Raw genomic sequence first — 15,584 nt, 5'->3', positions numbered from 1 at the left:
TTCCATGGACACTTGTCAGTGACTTCTTACACTTCTTATTTTTAAACCACTTTGTATTATACATCAACTCGTAATATACCATACCCTAATATTTATTAGTAGGAATTTCGAAGTATATAACAATTAAAAACCTTTGTGAATTATCAAGCATAAACGGACATAAACGAACACGTTTACAAATATAAATGAATGAATAGGATCTTTGTTCATGTTTGTTTGTTTAACTAAATAAACAAAATTTTTTGTTCTGTTTTTTTATTAAATGAATGAACACAAACAAACTTTTTACCAAACACTTCACGAAATATTTACAGAACGTGAAGTTATTTGCAGCACTACTTTTGAATTTTGATGCTTATTGAATGAACAAGTCATGCATCCATATAAATTACAACTGTAGATACGATATACAAGTAGTCGAAGCATGTGTGTAGTGGGTGTGTGCTTTAGAGCACCAATGATAGAAAAGTAATCGAATGAATAGTTTCAAACCAATCATTTACTGAATACACTTGTTTTTAGGTTAATGTAACACATAATATTTAGGGTATATTACAGTTTTCATCCTTTATTTTTGTATCAGATTGCAATGGATGACCTTTAACTTCAATAATTACAGTCACAATCCTTTATTTGTAAAACACATTACACCCTACGTCCTTTAGCACTAACCTAGTTAAAATTTTCAGTCAAGTATGTTATGTGCCTTGCACATGTGGGTAAGGTGGTAATTTTACTCAATTTATTTAATAAATAAAACAAAAAAATTCTAAAATTAAATTAAAAAATATATATACCAGTGAACTCTCTCTCTCATGATCCCCCTCTCTCTCTCTCGACTCTCTTCTCTTTCTCTCTCTCTATTCCCTATCTCTCTTTAGGTTTTCTCCACCACCACCATCCTCATCCGACCTCCACTACTGCTGCTGGGAATCACCATAATCTTCTTAACCACCACCTCCCCAACCTCTGGTGACCACGAGAACCACCACCATCTTCACAACCACTACCATCGAAAACCACATCATCTTCGCAACCACCGCCGCTAGAAAGCCCAAAACCTAACCACTAGAAACCTAATCATATAACCCCCTAATCTTTCCTGTCTCCACTCTCCTTCCACAAATTCGTACCTAGATCTGTAAAATCGCAACCATGGTAACTGTTAGTGTGTTTCAAATCAAGTAGATCGTAGATGTTGTGACAAGATTCAAAGGAAGACGAAGATAGAAGAAGATGTTCATTCTGATTCAATTTAGGGTTCCGGTAAGTGATGGGAATAGTTCTGAGATCTTGGGATTTGTCAAGTGGTGTTAAGCTGTGCTTTCAGATCGGGTGGGGATTGTTGTGGCTTGCTTATTGTGGGTTCAGATCGGGTGGGGATTGTTATGGTTTGTTGGTGATGGTAAAGTTCTTGCAAGTACAAAACAACAGTGTATGTTGCAGTTTAAAGTTAGCCGATTCGGCTTGTGTCAACACTACCTGTTCACGGGTCGTCATTGAACAACAAGCAGGATTTGCGAGGGATGGTGCTTCGCTGGAGATGGTTGGATTTGGTGCTGGTGAGTGTCACAATGGTGGTGGCGGATTTGGTGGTGGTTAAATACACTTTAGATATATTAGCAAAATTACCACCTTACCCTCATGTGCAAGGCATATGACATACTTAACTGAAAATTTTAACTAGGTTAGTACTAAAGGACGTAAGGTGTAATGGGTTTCACAAATAAAGAATTGTGACTGTAATTTATTGAAGTTAAAGTCCATCCATTGCAATCCGATACGAACATGAAGGACGAAAACTGTAATTCACCCTAATATTTATATATAAATGTTGAATGAAATATTTTTTAGTTCACAAGTGAAAATATAAAGATAATAGAGAAGGTTAAAGTAAGAGCATTCACATTGAAATCTTCATGTTCATCTATAAATTTAATCTAAAAGACATATTTTGCTATAAATTTTGTATACTTTTCAAAAACATCACACATCCAATTCTTTATTTCTAAGAGCATTCACATTGGAGATTCCATCTATATCTATATATTTAAATCAAAAAGTAGTTTTTTCTCTAAATTTTTATTAATTTCTAAAAATCTCTCACATCTAACCGTCTACCTCTATCTTACTCACATTAACATATTTTATTATTATTTTATCTTTCCTACACACTCATAAAAAAATATAGAGAGTTAAATATAATTCTCTAAATATAGATGTGTATTTTAGTCTCTTTAAATTGTTCTCTATTATAGAGGTTCCAATGTATTAGCATTTTTATTGTTTCTTCTACTTTTTCCTCTATATTATATAGAATGCCCATATATAAAGGCTTCAATGTGAATGCTTTAACTCTATATCACTCACAACACTTGTTTTATTATTATTTTCTCTTTCCTACACACTCACAAAAAAAATATAAAAAGTTGCATATAAACCTCTAAATATAAAGGTGTACTTTACTATTCTATAAAATTTTCTTTACAACAGAGAATCCAATGTAGTGTTGTTTTAGTTGTTCTCTCTATATTTCTCTTTACATTATATAGAAAGTATGAATATAGAGGTTCCAATGTGAATGCTGTAGCTTAAATAATTGGAGTTATCTTTTTTTTTTTTTTTTAAACGGTAAGGAATAACGTGCCAACCACTGTGACACCAAGGTTTATTGATTTATGTTAGGTTAGGATTGGGTCATTGCGGTCGATATTATTGATTTATGTTAGGTTAGGATTGGGTCATTGCGATCGATATAAATATGTCTAGTGTTGGTTCGTTGGTGACTTGGTGTATCGAGACAAGTTTTATTGTGAGTTTATAATAAAGAAAAGAGTCGTGGTGGAGAGTTTATCACAAACTCGGTTGTTCTTGTTCTCGTTTATTTGTGTGTGTTTAATCTATTTGGGCCAACAAAATTAAATGCGTAGTTTCTTCAACTAGTATGGCTTTAAGATTTCTAGAATAAAATTTTTAACAAAAATAAAATACATTGAGAATTTTTTTTAACAAAAACAAAAATACATTAAGAAAAATAATATAGTTTTTTAGGCATATCATACAACTTCTTCAGTCATTCTTTCACACATACATAACATCCAATTCCAAACTTTTAATAAATACCCAAACAAGTTGATTTAAATAACGTTTGACTGTTACACAATACAAGGAAACCGCAATAGAAATCCAAATAACACACGCAAAGGTTTCTTTATTTATTACATGAAAACAAAACATCCGTTCTTGTTTGGGTCATGCAGGCTTGATTTCATCTTCAGCAGTTGCAAGGATCGCACTTGCAGCTACTTCCGCACTTGCACGCGTTTCCGCTCTCGGCAGCCTCGGTTTCCTCAGCAAAACTGCAGTTTTTATAAACTTAAAATCATTTTATGACCCCATAATAGGGTTTATTAATTTATATATCAGAGATAAAGACGGAACCAAAATTTTTTAGTCAAAGGGTCGTTAGAAAGTTCAATGAACTTGTTTATTTAGATTTTACAAGAAAAAAAATAGAGACGCTATTGAGTCCTGACCCTCCCTTAGTTCCGTCCCATGACACATGATATATATGTATTTAAAACAATAGAAGTACGTACGTCATCCTGGGTGCAACACCGTCAACAATGATAGTGGTGGTGGTGGTCGACATCTCGACGTTGCAGCTGTCGTGACAAATCACAAAAATGGTTAGGAGGTTAAAAATTACTAAAAATATAAAAATAAGTAACGAATTAAATATTTATATATAAAGAACCAAGAATAAAAAAAAGAATTGAAATTACGAGTTGCAGTTGCAGCTGCTGCCGCATGAGCAGCTTGAGCCGCAGTTGCACTTTCCACTTGAGCAAGACATGTTGATTCGAAGGTTTTGAGATTGGTTTGGGTACTAGAAAGATTGTTGTTAAAAGCTTGGTGATTTTCTTGTATGATAATTGGGTGTTATTTATAGAGCAATAAATATATCATCACCATACACGTGTATGGTTTTGATATCACATGCGTATGTTCATAACTAATTGTTATATTCCACACGGTTCCCCAATCACCATCACTTCTTGAGTTATTGGTTGAAGAGTTAATAGCCAAAATGGTCTCTGAAATTTGCTCACTTTTGCCACTTTAATCCAAAATCTAAAATTTTTAAATCTGGGTCCCTGAGGTTTGTATTTTGTTGCCATTTTAGTCCAAATTTCAAAAACCCCCTTTTTTGACTGTTACAACCAGCTTATTTTGTCCTTTTTGCAGGAGTATTTTGGTCCTTTTTATGAGTTATCATAACTTACCCAGATCAAGAACCCAGATATCTCTCTCAAAGAATACAGATTTCACAATCACCAATTTTTGCCATCGCCATTGTTCACCACCACCACCGTTCCATCAACCATCACCATTTCTGTCATTTTCACCACCACCACCGTTCCATCAACCACCACCATTTCTGTCATTTTCACCACCACCACCGTTCACTATTCACTGTTCACCATCACCACCATCCTCCACCGTTCACCATTCACCACCATCACCACCGTTCACGGTTCACCATCACCACCATCCTCCACCGTTCACCATCACCACCCAAATCTGAAAACCCATATCCAAAAACCCTTAACCTCAAACAAAAAACACAAAACAATATACAAATTGCAGATCATACCACAATCTTCAATAGGCGAAGATGAGCGGGGGTCGGAGCTTTCTTGGGGTGGAGAAAGGGTGGGCGGTCGGAGTTATTCTTGAGCGGGGAAGGGGCGGCAGCCGTAAGGGTTCCTGGGCGGAGAAGGGGGCAAAAGGCTGAGTTGTTCTTGAGCGGAGAAGGGGGTGGTGGCGGAGGGTCTCATATACGTCTTTGATTGATTAGGGTTTTAGGAGGTTTCAAGTGGTGCAGATTCCGTGGCTAGAAACGAAGTCGCCGAAGGTGGTGGTGGTGGTGGTCCACCGGAGGAGATGGTGTGTAGAAAACCCTAGCCGCGATTTTCGGCGACGACGACTAGGGTTTCGGTGGGAACCGGTGGTGGTTTTAGAGAGAAGACAGATGTGTGGTTTTAGAGAGAAGACAGATGTATGAATAATTGTGAAGATGATGATGATTCAGTTGTTTATGATTTGTGTGGGGTTCTTGATCTGGGTTGCAACAGTAAAAAAAATGACAAAAGGACCAAAATACCCCTGCACAAAAGGACAAAATAGGCTGGTTGTAACAGTCAAAAAAGGGGGTTTTTGAAATTTGGACTAAAATGGCAACAAAATGCAAACCTTAGGGACCCAGATTTAAAAAATTTGGATTTTGGACTAAAGTGGCAAAAGTGAGCAAACCTCAGGGACCATTTTGGCTATTAACTCTTGGTTGAATTTCATGTATGTTATCAACTTTCTCAAAATAAACGAACCACTCTATCATACCCTTTTTTTATCGCAACATTTTATTACACCAATATTTTCCCTTATTTAAACCTAAAACCTCACTTCTAAAAGGCATGTGCATTTCCTAAGTGAGCTAGGTCCACACTCTATCATACTTGATCACGAAACTAGAAACTTTTTAACGATGCAAAGGAGTTAAGTAGAGATTTTACTAGCTAACTTGGTCGAGTTTCTCTTATTTCAAGGTCTATATCCTATATTCTACCTCGCTCATAAGAATAGTTTCATAAACAACTATAAACTCGAAACTTAAACTCATTTTACTATCTATTTGGTATTATTATTATTATTATTATTATTATTATTATTATTATTATTATTATTATTTTAACAGTAGTGGAGTAATTATATCAACCAAAATTAACAAAAAGCTAGAACAAAACGTATAAGAAAGACTACTATCTATTACTTACCAAAGACTATTTAGCCCAACGGTATATTGGTGTGTTAAATGTTGTCCGCTTCCTTAGGGGTCACGAGTTTAAGTCGTGTTGTGGATTGGAGTAGAATTACGAGTAATGTAGATGAGTGCGTGAGCTGTCGTTTAAGAAAAGTAATTAGTTATTTTTCATTTGTTTAGTTATTTTTTTTATGTCTTTATTTCATTATTTTGATATATAGTTATAAGTATACATAACATAATATTTATTTTTTTTCTTCATGTTTCTAAACTAGTAAGATTACCCGTGCTACGCTGCGGAATTTCGGTCGATATCTAATGTGGTGTAGTATAGCAATCCAAGGAAATATGCTCAAAAGCATATCTACACATGTTTTACATCCACAAAAAAACATAAAAATAAATTTATATTTGATAGCGGTACGGGCTGATTTTAAATTACTTGTAAAAGGAACCATAAACGCTATCTTAAATACAACTTTAATGAAAATTTACGTCTAAATGTAAACCAACTTGAAATTATACCGACATGTGCATAAAAATAAGCACATAAGAATAGATTATTATTTAAGTTAATTAAAGAATGGTACGGCGCATTGCGGCGGTGTCGAAACGTAAAGTGACTCGAATTTAGACCGTCTAATCAAAACGTATTTTATTTGAACCGAGTCGTTTCCGAACAAAATTTACTTAAAAACGTAGATCAATTGAAAACATACATAAAAATAAGTACAAAAACGTATTATATTTGACCGGACTCATTTCTAGAAGAAAAAAAATTACGTTAAAACGTAGATAAAATAAGTATAATAACATATTATATATGACCCAACTCGTTTCCGGGAAAAATTTATGTCGAAACGTAAATCAATTTAGATTATTACCAACATGTACATAAACATAAACACGTAAAACTCGATTACAAGTTTTTAAAAAGTTAAGGGTTATAAGTGTCAATACTAAAAGTTGAGGGTTAAAAATATAAAAAAGTCAAAAAGTTAAAAAGGAAAACCAAAAACTGAAAAACACTTCTCACAAAGTTTGATAATTTTATTATAGTTAACTAGTATTAACACCCCCGCGTTGCGGCGGGGGTGTAAAACCATGCTAAGTAGCATCAATATCATACCATTGTTAGCGACTACCAACACTGAAAGAGCTCGTAAAAACAAAATAATAAAAAAGGAAAAAATAAAACCGAACGAAAAACAAACGTAAAATCGTTAAACCACACACACCCGTTATGGTGTGTAAATTCAAAGAAATTAGTCAGAAACATAAAACATAGAAAACATAACTAAGCCGATCTAGAGTTGCGACGAACATGTCAAACGAGAATAAATACACACCTTGCGGCGGACATGTCAAATGAGAAAAAAATAGACGAAAAACCGTTGAACCCCACTCGCACATTGCGACTTGTTAACTCACAAAATTTAGAACGAAACGTAAAACAAAAAACTTGCGAAAGATGAAAATATGGGAGACCAACGTTGAAAGTAAAAAAGTATTTGGGTTAAATTGCAAAAAAAAATGAGAAGGTTTAGATTAAAAGTAAAAAAAAAAAAAAAATCAAAGAGGTTAAATTGTAAAAGATGAGAAGTTTTGGGTTAGAAGTGAAAAAATAATTATTTTAAAACCTTAAGCATAGGGTACAACACTACGAAGCACAAAAAATTTATAAATTAATAGTATGAAAATTAAATTTCGGTTACATTTTTATACTTAATAAATCTGTTTTTTTATTTTTTTTTGTATTTTACGATAATATCATTAAATAATAAAAATATAAGATAATACCTAATTACTTGTTCTTATAACTTTAATGTTCAAGTAACACATATCCGAATTTTTATTAGATATTAGATATATTTATATTAATTCAAAAGATATTAATAATTTATTAGATATTGAATATATTAATAATATTATTAATTAATATTTAATAAATTAAAGGAGAAAATATCATTAGAGTATTTTATTATTATTTAGATTTAGATAGATAAATATATTATTATTAATTGCTTATTTGTAGTTATCCGAGATGATATAATATAGTGTTAAAAAGATATTTATATTACGCTCCTTTAGATCACATTACATTATAATATTATTATATTATGTCATCATCTTCCTATACTAATAAAATGAAAATCTTTTTGTATACGTGTCACTCCCTGGTGTCTTCTCCCTTTTAATAATAGTATTACATATTAATTTTATACACAAAATATAATATAATATTAATTAATATAGTTAGAGATAAACATCTAAATTCAAATTTAATTAATAATTATTTATAACAAATATAAATGTATCAAATAATATAATAAATATAATATTATTTAATATAGTTAGAGATCAAATGTATAATTTCAAATTTAGTTAATAGTAAATTACTTTTTGAGTCCCTATGTTTTAGTGGTTTTAACCACTTGAATCCAAAATCACAATGTTTAACACCTTGAGTCTCTAACCGCTCATTTACACCCTCTGTAAAAAATTCAAAAAACCTTTTGTGAGGTTGAGTTCTCTAAGTTCTCACAACTTGTAGAAGTTTTCAATTTACCCTAACCATATATATTTGTTAAGATAAAATATATTATTTGGATATAAACAATAATTACTAATAAAGTATCAAATCACATGTACAAGTAACGAAAATATAACTGTTATTTTGTTTTACTAATTTATCTAAATAAGTCATTTAATTAATAAGGGTTATATACAAGTTTATAATTTATACTTTCGTCATTCAACCCGTGTAATACACGGGGTTGTAAGCTAGTATTATAATAAACAATATAATTCCTTATATTCGTGAGTCTAATCAGCTTGATATCTCAAAATCAAAATGCTTATTAAATTACTTTTATTATTATTTTATATATATTAATTTAAAGCCCATGAATGAATATTGATTAAAGTTTTTTAAGTATTTGTTTTGATTTTTTTATAAATATATAATTTTTATTAATCTAAACCCCCATTATTATATTTGCATTTTATATACATGAAATTTATGTGGCCCGAACACATAGTTTTAACTTCATTTTTATTGGTTAAGTCACACATTTTTTAGTCTAACTCTTTAATCTACACAATTATTAATTATGAGACCTGGGTTACTTAACTCATGGAAATGAACACTTCATAGTGAACTCAATTACTCGAACCCTATTTATCAGCGTTTTTTTTTATATAATTTCTTTGTGAAACTAACTTGATAAATATTATTAACTGCTTTTTAAATTTTTTTTTTAAAGGTGAACTTCTAATGGTGACCATTTTCATATCCGCACGTTGCGGACCCTCGCCAAGTTTGTGCCCAGATAGCAGGGCCAACACTGAGGTTATCAGACTTGGGTCGAAGGCTTTCGTCCGAAAACCGTTCTGCCTCCACACGAGTTGCCTCGTTGGAGTAACAGCCGGATGAAAACCGGGTGACGCTCAGGATCAAACCCTACTTGGTGGGTTTTTCACCATCATTGCGCACAAATGTCCCACCCTCACCACCACCGGCGATCGAACCTTCATATTTATGTAAGTGCATCCTTTATATTTTTAAAGTGGTTGTTAGTGGAGGAGAGAAAAAATGTTACTGTTCATCAGTAAATTTAAAGGGTCATTATTTTTTAATATTTTTGAAAGTGATTATGAGTGTACGAAAGAAAAAAAGGTAATAAAAATAAAAGTATAAAAATGTATTATTTAATTGAAAAGAAGAAAAAAATAGTGTCTTCTAGTGTGATTATAAAGATGGAGTAGAAAATAGATTGTAAGACCACCCGTAGTGGTTGCAAATTTGGGCGTTTTTGGGGCTTAATGATGCCCAATATCGCCCCATTGCCACTACCCATGGACGTGATTGGCTTTTTTTTTGTTTGGGCGTTTTATAAATCACGCCAGGTGGGGAAATCTTGTCCAATCACATGTAAGCTTACATTATTTGGCCAATAGGATTTTTTAAATGTTTTTTTTTATTTTATTTTATTACAAACATAATGCCCCACAATCCCCACATCCCCACTACACCCATTTTAAAAAACGCTCAATAATGTCCCATTGCTGACTGGGCTGCTACATGACGCAAAACGCCCAAGGGTGAATATTGCCTACTATGCATGGTCTAAGAGCATTCACATCCATTCAATCAAATCTACCCTAAAATTACAGTAGAAACAACTATATTTTCCCTCTTATTTCAATTAAAAAATATTTTTTTTATAACTTTGTTATCACATTTTCTCTTTCGTACACTCACAACCACTTTCAAAATATATTAAAAAATTATAGAAGATAAACAATGTTCTCTCAAATATAAAGATGAGTAGTAACATTTTCTTTTTTTCACTCACGACCACTTTTTATAATATAACGAATACCCTCAAGCCTCATATAAATTTAATAGAAGCCATGTGAATGCTTTAACGAACATAAAATTCATCGAGGCAAGGAGCATGTCTCCAATTTGAAATTCCCTCGAAATTTATTTTCAGTGTTATCTTAATTCTCTTGAACCGTAAGGAACATAAAATTCATCGAGGCAAGGGACAAGTTTCCAATTTGAAATTCCCTCGAAATTTATTTTTCAATGTTATCTTAATTCTTAGGATGTTTGTGGGACCATATTGATGTAAGACGATCGTTTAAAACAACAAAAAGAAATATGTTATAAATATTTAAGAAAGCAGCCAAAATCTTATTTTAATTATATATCCGACGACCAATTATTATATTAAACTTCCAAGTTTTTTGATCTTTTGCTATAGCTTAAAAAATCCGACGACCTATTATTATTTTGAACTTCCAAGTTTTTTGATTTTTGATATAGCTTAAAAAATGAAGTTTAAACAACATATAACTTTAGATTAGGGCTGCAAAAGAACTTAACAAACATAAAGAAGGACATGTGTTCAGAACTGTTAATAAACACTTATTGAACGAGATTTTTTGTTCGTGTACGTTCATTCAGGAAGTGAACGAGTTCGTTTTTAACTTTAAGTAAATAACACAAACGAACCTGCATGAACACAAATAAACATTTATGAAAACAATCGAACACAAATGAATGTTCACGAACACCAACAAGCGTTTTGTGACAAAAAATGAACACAAACGAACATATAATAAATTCTGAATAAATCAACATCTCTCATAAAAAAACATTGCGTAGATAAGTATTATGTAATATACAGGATTAGGATCAAATACAAAGGGTAAAATAAGTAAGAAGTATTATAGTCCATTGATCATGGATTTGGAGGGTTGAGATTAGTTTTAGGGAAAAGAATATAATGGAATGGCATAAAAATGATCCTATATTTATGAACTTTCTTTGTCCACATGCAAGACACATGACAATTCCCCATCAATTTAAAACGTCCTTAAATTTTTATACGACATTCTTTTTAAAATAAAATTTCATCATAATAACAAGCGTTTTTTTATCTTTAATATGAGTATGATATTGTCATATAAAAAAAAATCATTTTAACTGGATATTTTTTATTGTGTTAAATGTTCTGCTCATTGTGTCTTTCAGCTGGGTTTTGGTCATTAAGTTTTTACCAGGGTTTCTATACACTGTATTATTATCAAAACTTATAACACAATGTTAATTTGGATTCTATCCATTGCGTTTCTTATAAGAACCTATAACTCATTGTATGACATAATGAAGATGTTATTATATCTGAGTTTTCTATACATTGTGTTATAAGTTCAGGTCACTGTGTTTAATCTGCTATCCATTGTGTTTTAATCTGTTGTTCATTGTATTTTTAATCTATTGTCCATTGTGTCTTTTATCTGCCGTCAGCAATTGTTTCTTTCATCTGCTATCATCAATTGTGTTTTTAGTTTACTTTCCATTGCAATTTTTAGTTTGATACTCATTGTGTTATATGTTATGTCTAATGTGTTATACGTTATGTCCATTGTGTTTTAGTCTGTTGTCTAATGTGTCTTTTACCTATTGTCATCGATTGTGTTTTTTGTCCACTTTACATTGTGTTTTACGTCATATCCATTGTTTAATACACAACTGGGTTTTTCGATTTTTTTTAAAAGTATAAGAATATGGTACTTGTATTAAAGATAAAAAGAGGCTCGATTTTTTTAAAAACAAACGACGTATAAAAAAGTTACGGATGTTTTAAAAAATTAGGGGGGGGGGGATAGCATGTGACTTGCATGTGCATATTCTTTTTCCTCTTGTGGACAAAATTACTCTTCCCACTTGATTCTTCCTGTCACACCCCTTTCTGCGGCGGAAGCACGAGGTGTGATCATGAAAGGTTCTCATTGCATACGAAAGGTAAACATACTACATGCTCGTAAAAATAACTTCAAAAACCAAACATTTCATAATTTGAAAACATAAGTTAGCGTTTACATCGCAAGATAATTTAAAACATTGTCTTATAAAGTTTACAACTTTATTTAAAGATAAACATAAGCGACATCCACAAGCATGAGTAAAGCCACGCGCACATCCACTTTTAGTTACCTGAAATACATGTGAGTTTTGGAAAAACGTCAACATAATGTTGGTGTGAATTCATGCAGTTCTTGTATTAAACGTTTGTATACTTTGTATGAAAAACATGGTATGTATTTCATAAAAATCAAGTAATTCTGGATCTCATGTAAGTCATGTATATCTGTATCTTGTACAACACAAGTAATCTTGTGTGTATTAGGGTTGTTAATGGGTTGCAAGGCCATTAACATGTAACACGACATAGGAAGCAACCAAACCTTAGGCATTTTCTAGTTGGCATATTCTGAGACACAAAAGCACTGCTTGGTACTCGTTCTCACCAAGAGTGAAGCTGCCCGACACACGTTAGATCTAACCTTTTGTTCTACGGTCTAGGTATATTGTTGATTAATGGTGCTTATAGTACCCTATTCGTGACACGATTTCTCGTATCATGTATCATTTCTCGCATCATTTCTTGGTACTAGTTTTCACCAAGATTGCTTCTTGTTTTTTAACACATCATACCATTTTGTAAACATTGAAATATTTGTAACATGTATTTCACCACCGAAGTTATAAAACTGAAAACAGTTAAAAGAAAAGGGGGAGCATGAACTCACAACTTTGCGTTCCTTGCGTCGTAAACTTCACCGGATTTGCTTATAAGGTGTCGATACTTAAACGTGTTTTATTATCGTCAGTCACTAGACTTGTATCGTACAAGCACAAGTCACTATCTTTTGTATTTGTATTGTTGTGTTAAAAATATTTTATATTTTTAACTATGTATCTTACTTATATTATTTTCTCAAAAATTAATATAAGTATCTTGTATTTTGCACTTCGCACTCGAATTATGTATCTTGTATACTGTATGTGTATTTTTGTATTTTCACTTCTTACGAGTATTTAGTGTATTTTCAAGTCCTAATACACTATTACATATAACACATACTACATACACTTAGCACAAATGTTGTGATCAATAAATATATATATCTTTCTAAAAAAATATACATACTTATTATCAATTTTATTCTTGAAGAAATCATCATTTCCTTACTTGAAGTTTACAAAAATTAGGGAAACCTTGGTAAATGTTTTCAGGCACATTTTTAGACAACAAGTTTCTCAAAAACTTATATTTTTCTAAGTGTCAAAATTCTATAGAAATTTTGACAGGGTTTCCCCTAAAAATGGAGGTTTCCCATGTTTTCAAAACATGTGTTTATTTTCTTTTAAAATCATCATCAACACCAACAATTAGTTTTACACAATTTTTACATCACCAAGAGCAAAGATATATACGTTACACACTAATTATGAACTTGATGTATCCCGAAAACGCGTAGTAACTTGGTAAAGCCCTTAGTGGACTTAGTTACCTTCCGAAGCGTATTTAGTTCTTTAAAAATCATTCTCATAAAATACTTTAGTGTTTACAACTTGTAAATAATTTTCACAAAAATTATCCCCTTTGAACTCTTCTTGTAAATAAAACATTCTCATACTTGTTTCATTTCTAAAAATAGCGTAAGTGTTTGTAATAGTCAGGATTTTCCAAAAACTGCTTTTCTAACTTAGTTGCTTACAAAAATCCCTTGTAACTCTCGGATTTACAAACTCAGCAACTTACTAGTAAAATTTTATTTTGTGAAAAATTATTTTCATCAAGTTCATGTCTAACTAGAAAGTGGTTATTTTGTGTATCACATAACCATTTTCTTTTTCTTGTTAAATCATGTCTCCTAATATTATTTAACAAGATTGTATGGTGATTAACATCACATAACCAAAAATTAATAATAAACCAACAATATACCCATTACAACATCAAACTAGTAGCATTTTTCATCTTCAAGTAAACTTTTAATGTAAGATTTCATGTAAAGTTTCATGTTCATCTTTTAGTGTTCTTGTTTCTTTAGTGATTTTGAACATACTAACATACTACAACTTTTGATCACAAAAACAAGATGAACAAGGGTGTACAAGTAACTTACTACTAGCACAAGGCTAGGGTAGGATCTAATGATGAAGATGATGAGAAAAAGATGAAGAACAAGCAAGAACAAAGCTCCTTTGAAGCTCCACAAGATGCAAGCTCCTATAACCCTTCTTCTACACTTGAATGAGACTTGAAAATGGAAGTTTGTGGTGGTGGAATGGTGGTGATGGTGGCGGTTTGGGGTGAGCCGAAAGAGAGAGAGAGAGTGAGTGAAGTGAGGGTGTAAGATTGTGAATGATGGTTGTGATCTTGGCCATGCTTCTTATAGATATGATCATATATTATGGCAACTCCAACAAGTAAACAATCTACTAAAATAATAAGATGTAATCTTGCACAAGATATGGAACATGGTGGATGATTTTGTGGGTCCATATGGACCGAATTCGGTTTGGGGGGGGGGGGTTAAGGTAAAGATTTTGCAACTAGATTGTAATGGATAGTTAGATTTCAAGGTATAAGCTTGCACATGATATTTATTTGACATTTAGTGGGTGTTAGGGTGTTCGGGGATCACGACTAGCCAAGAAATAAATAAACAATGTGTTTGGCAAAAATTTAGTGTCCCGGGTAATGTCCGGTTGTTCGGTTTGATACCGTTTCGTTAAAGTGTTTGACTAGTCCGTAAAGTGTCTTTTATATATATTTTTGCAACACAATTAATTCTCGGCAGCTAGGAAAGCATACAGGATTATTCTGCCATATTTTTGCATCCTACTAGTATGTTGCAATGCTGAATTTATTAATAAATGCAGAATTTTGCACTTAAAGTGCATTTCGGGTGCTTTTTAGTGCGTATTTTAGCTTCCGTAAAGTCTATATGTTAACCCTTGTATATACTTCTTGGGTTTTAATGTATTCTTGACGTTGGACCTACACCTAGGCCTCAGTTCTAATGTCTGACTGCTTTCATGTAGGATCGTGCGACTGACCCGAATGAGTCGTTCAGAGGAGTTTTACTCTGTTTCAGGTGCGGAAAACAAGAAACAGAGGTAGAAACAGCTAAATCTTCACTTAAATCACTGATATATTGATCTGACGTTGATTAGATTCAAACCTCACACCGGCATCACTTCGGTATGGAATACAAGGCTCTGTTACTGATTTCGCTCTAAAGTGCACTATTTATAGTGCTTCTGATTTCGCTCATAAGCATCACATGACAGTAGGAGCGAAATCAGATCTTTGTGATTTCGCTCGAAACTGTTTCGGGCGAAATCAGACATATAACACCTAGGAGCGAAATTAGCATTCTATCACCCTAA

At 32.3% G+C, this 15,584-nt stretch overlaps 1 protein-coding gene across 1 annotated transcript; it reads right to left on the bottom strand.

Annotated features, from left to right (window-relative positions):
- Positions 1-3,025: 3,025 nt before the first annotated feature.
- Positions 3,026-3,941, bottom strand: LOC110867513 (metallothionein-like protein type 2). Its single transcript, XM_022116492.2, has 3 exons — positions 3,786-3,941; positions 3,600-3,665; positions 3,026-3,359 (listed from the first exon to the last, which is right to left on the bottom strand). Exons 1-3 carry the CDS (start codon positions 3,854-3,856, stop codon positions 3,275-3,277), a joined length of 222 nt encoding a protein of 73 aa, XP_021972184.1. The 5' UTR covers positions 3,857-3,941; the 3' UTR covers positions 3,026-3,274.
- Between the last annotated feature and the right edge of the window lie 11,643 nt (positions 3,942-15,584).

This window comes from Helianthus annuus, chromosome 1 (assembly GCF_002127325.2).
Source record: "Helianthus annuus cultivar XRQ/B chromosome 1, HanXRQr2.0-SUNRISE, whole genome shotgun sequence".
NCBI classification, from domain to species: Eukaryota; Viridiplantae; Streptophyta; class Magnoliopsida; order Asterales; family Asteraceae; genus Helianthus; species Helianthus annuus.
The sequence above is the reverse complement of the archived record's forward strand: the minus strand, read 5'-3'. Positions and strand labels throughout refer to the sequence as shown.

Excerpts from the sequence above, each read along its gene's own strand:
- LOC110867513 (XM_022116492.2), bottom strand. The coding sequence starts at position 3,856 with ATGTCTTGCTCAAGTGGAAAGTGCAACTGCGGCTCAAGCTGCTCATGC. Across the intron at positions 3,666-3,785 it reads AGCAGCTGCAACTGCAACTC|CTGCAACGTCGAGATGTCGA; the intron begins GTAATTTCAATT and ends TTGTCACGACAG. Across the intron at positions 3,360-3,599 it reads GGTGTTGCACCCAGGATGAC|TTTTGCTGAGGAAACCGAGG; the intron begins GTACGTACTTCT and ends TAAAAACTGCAG.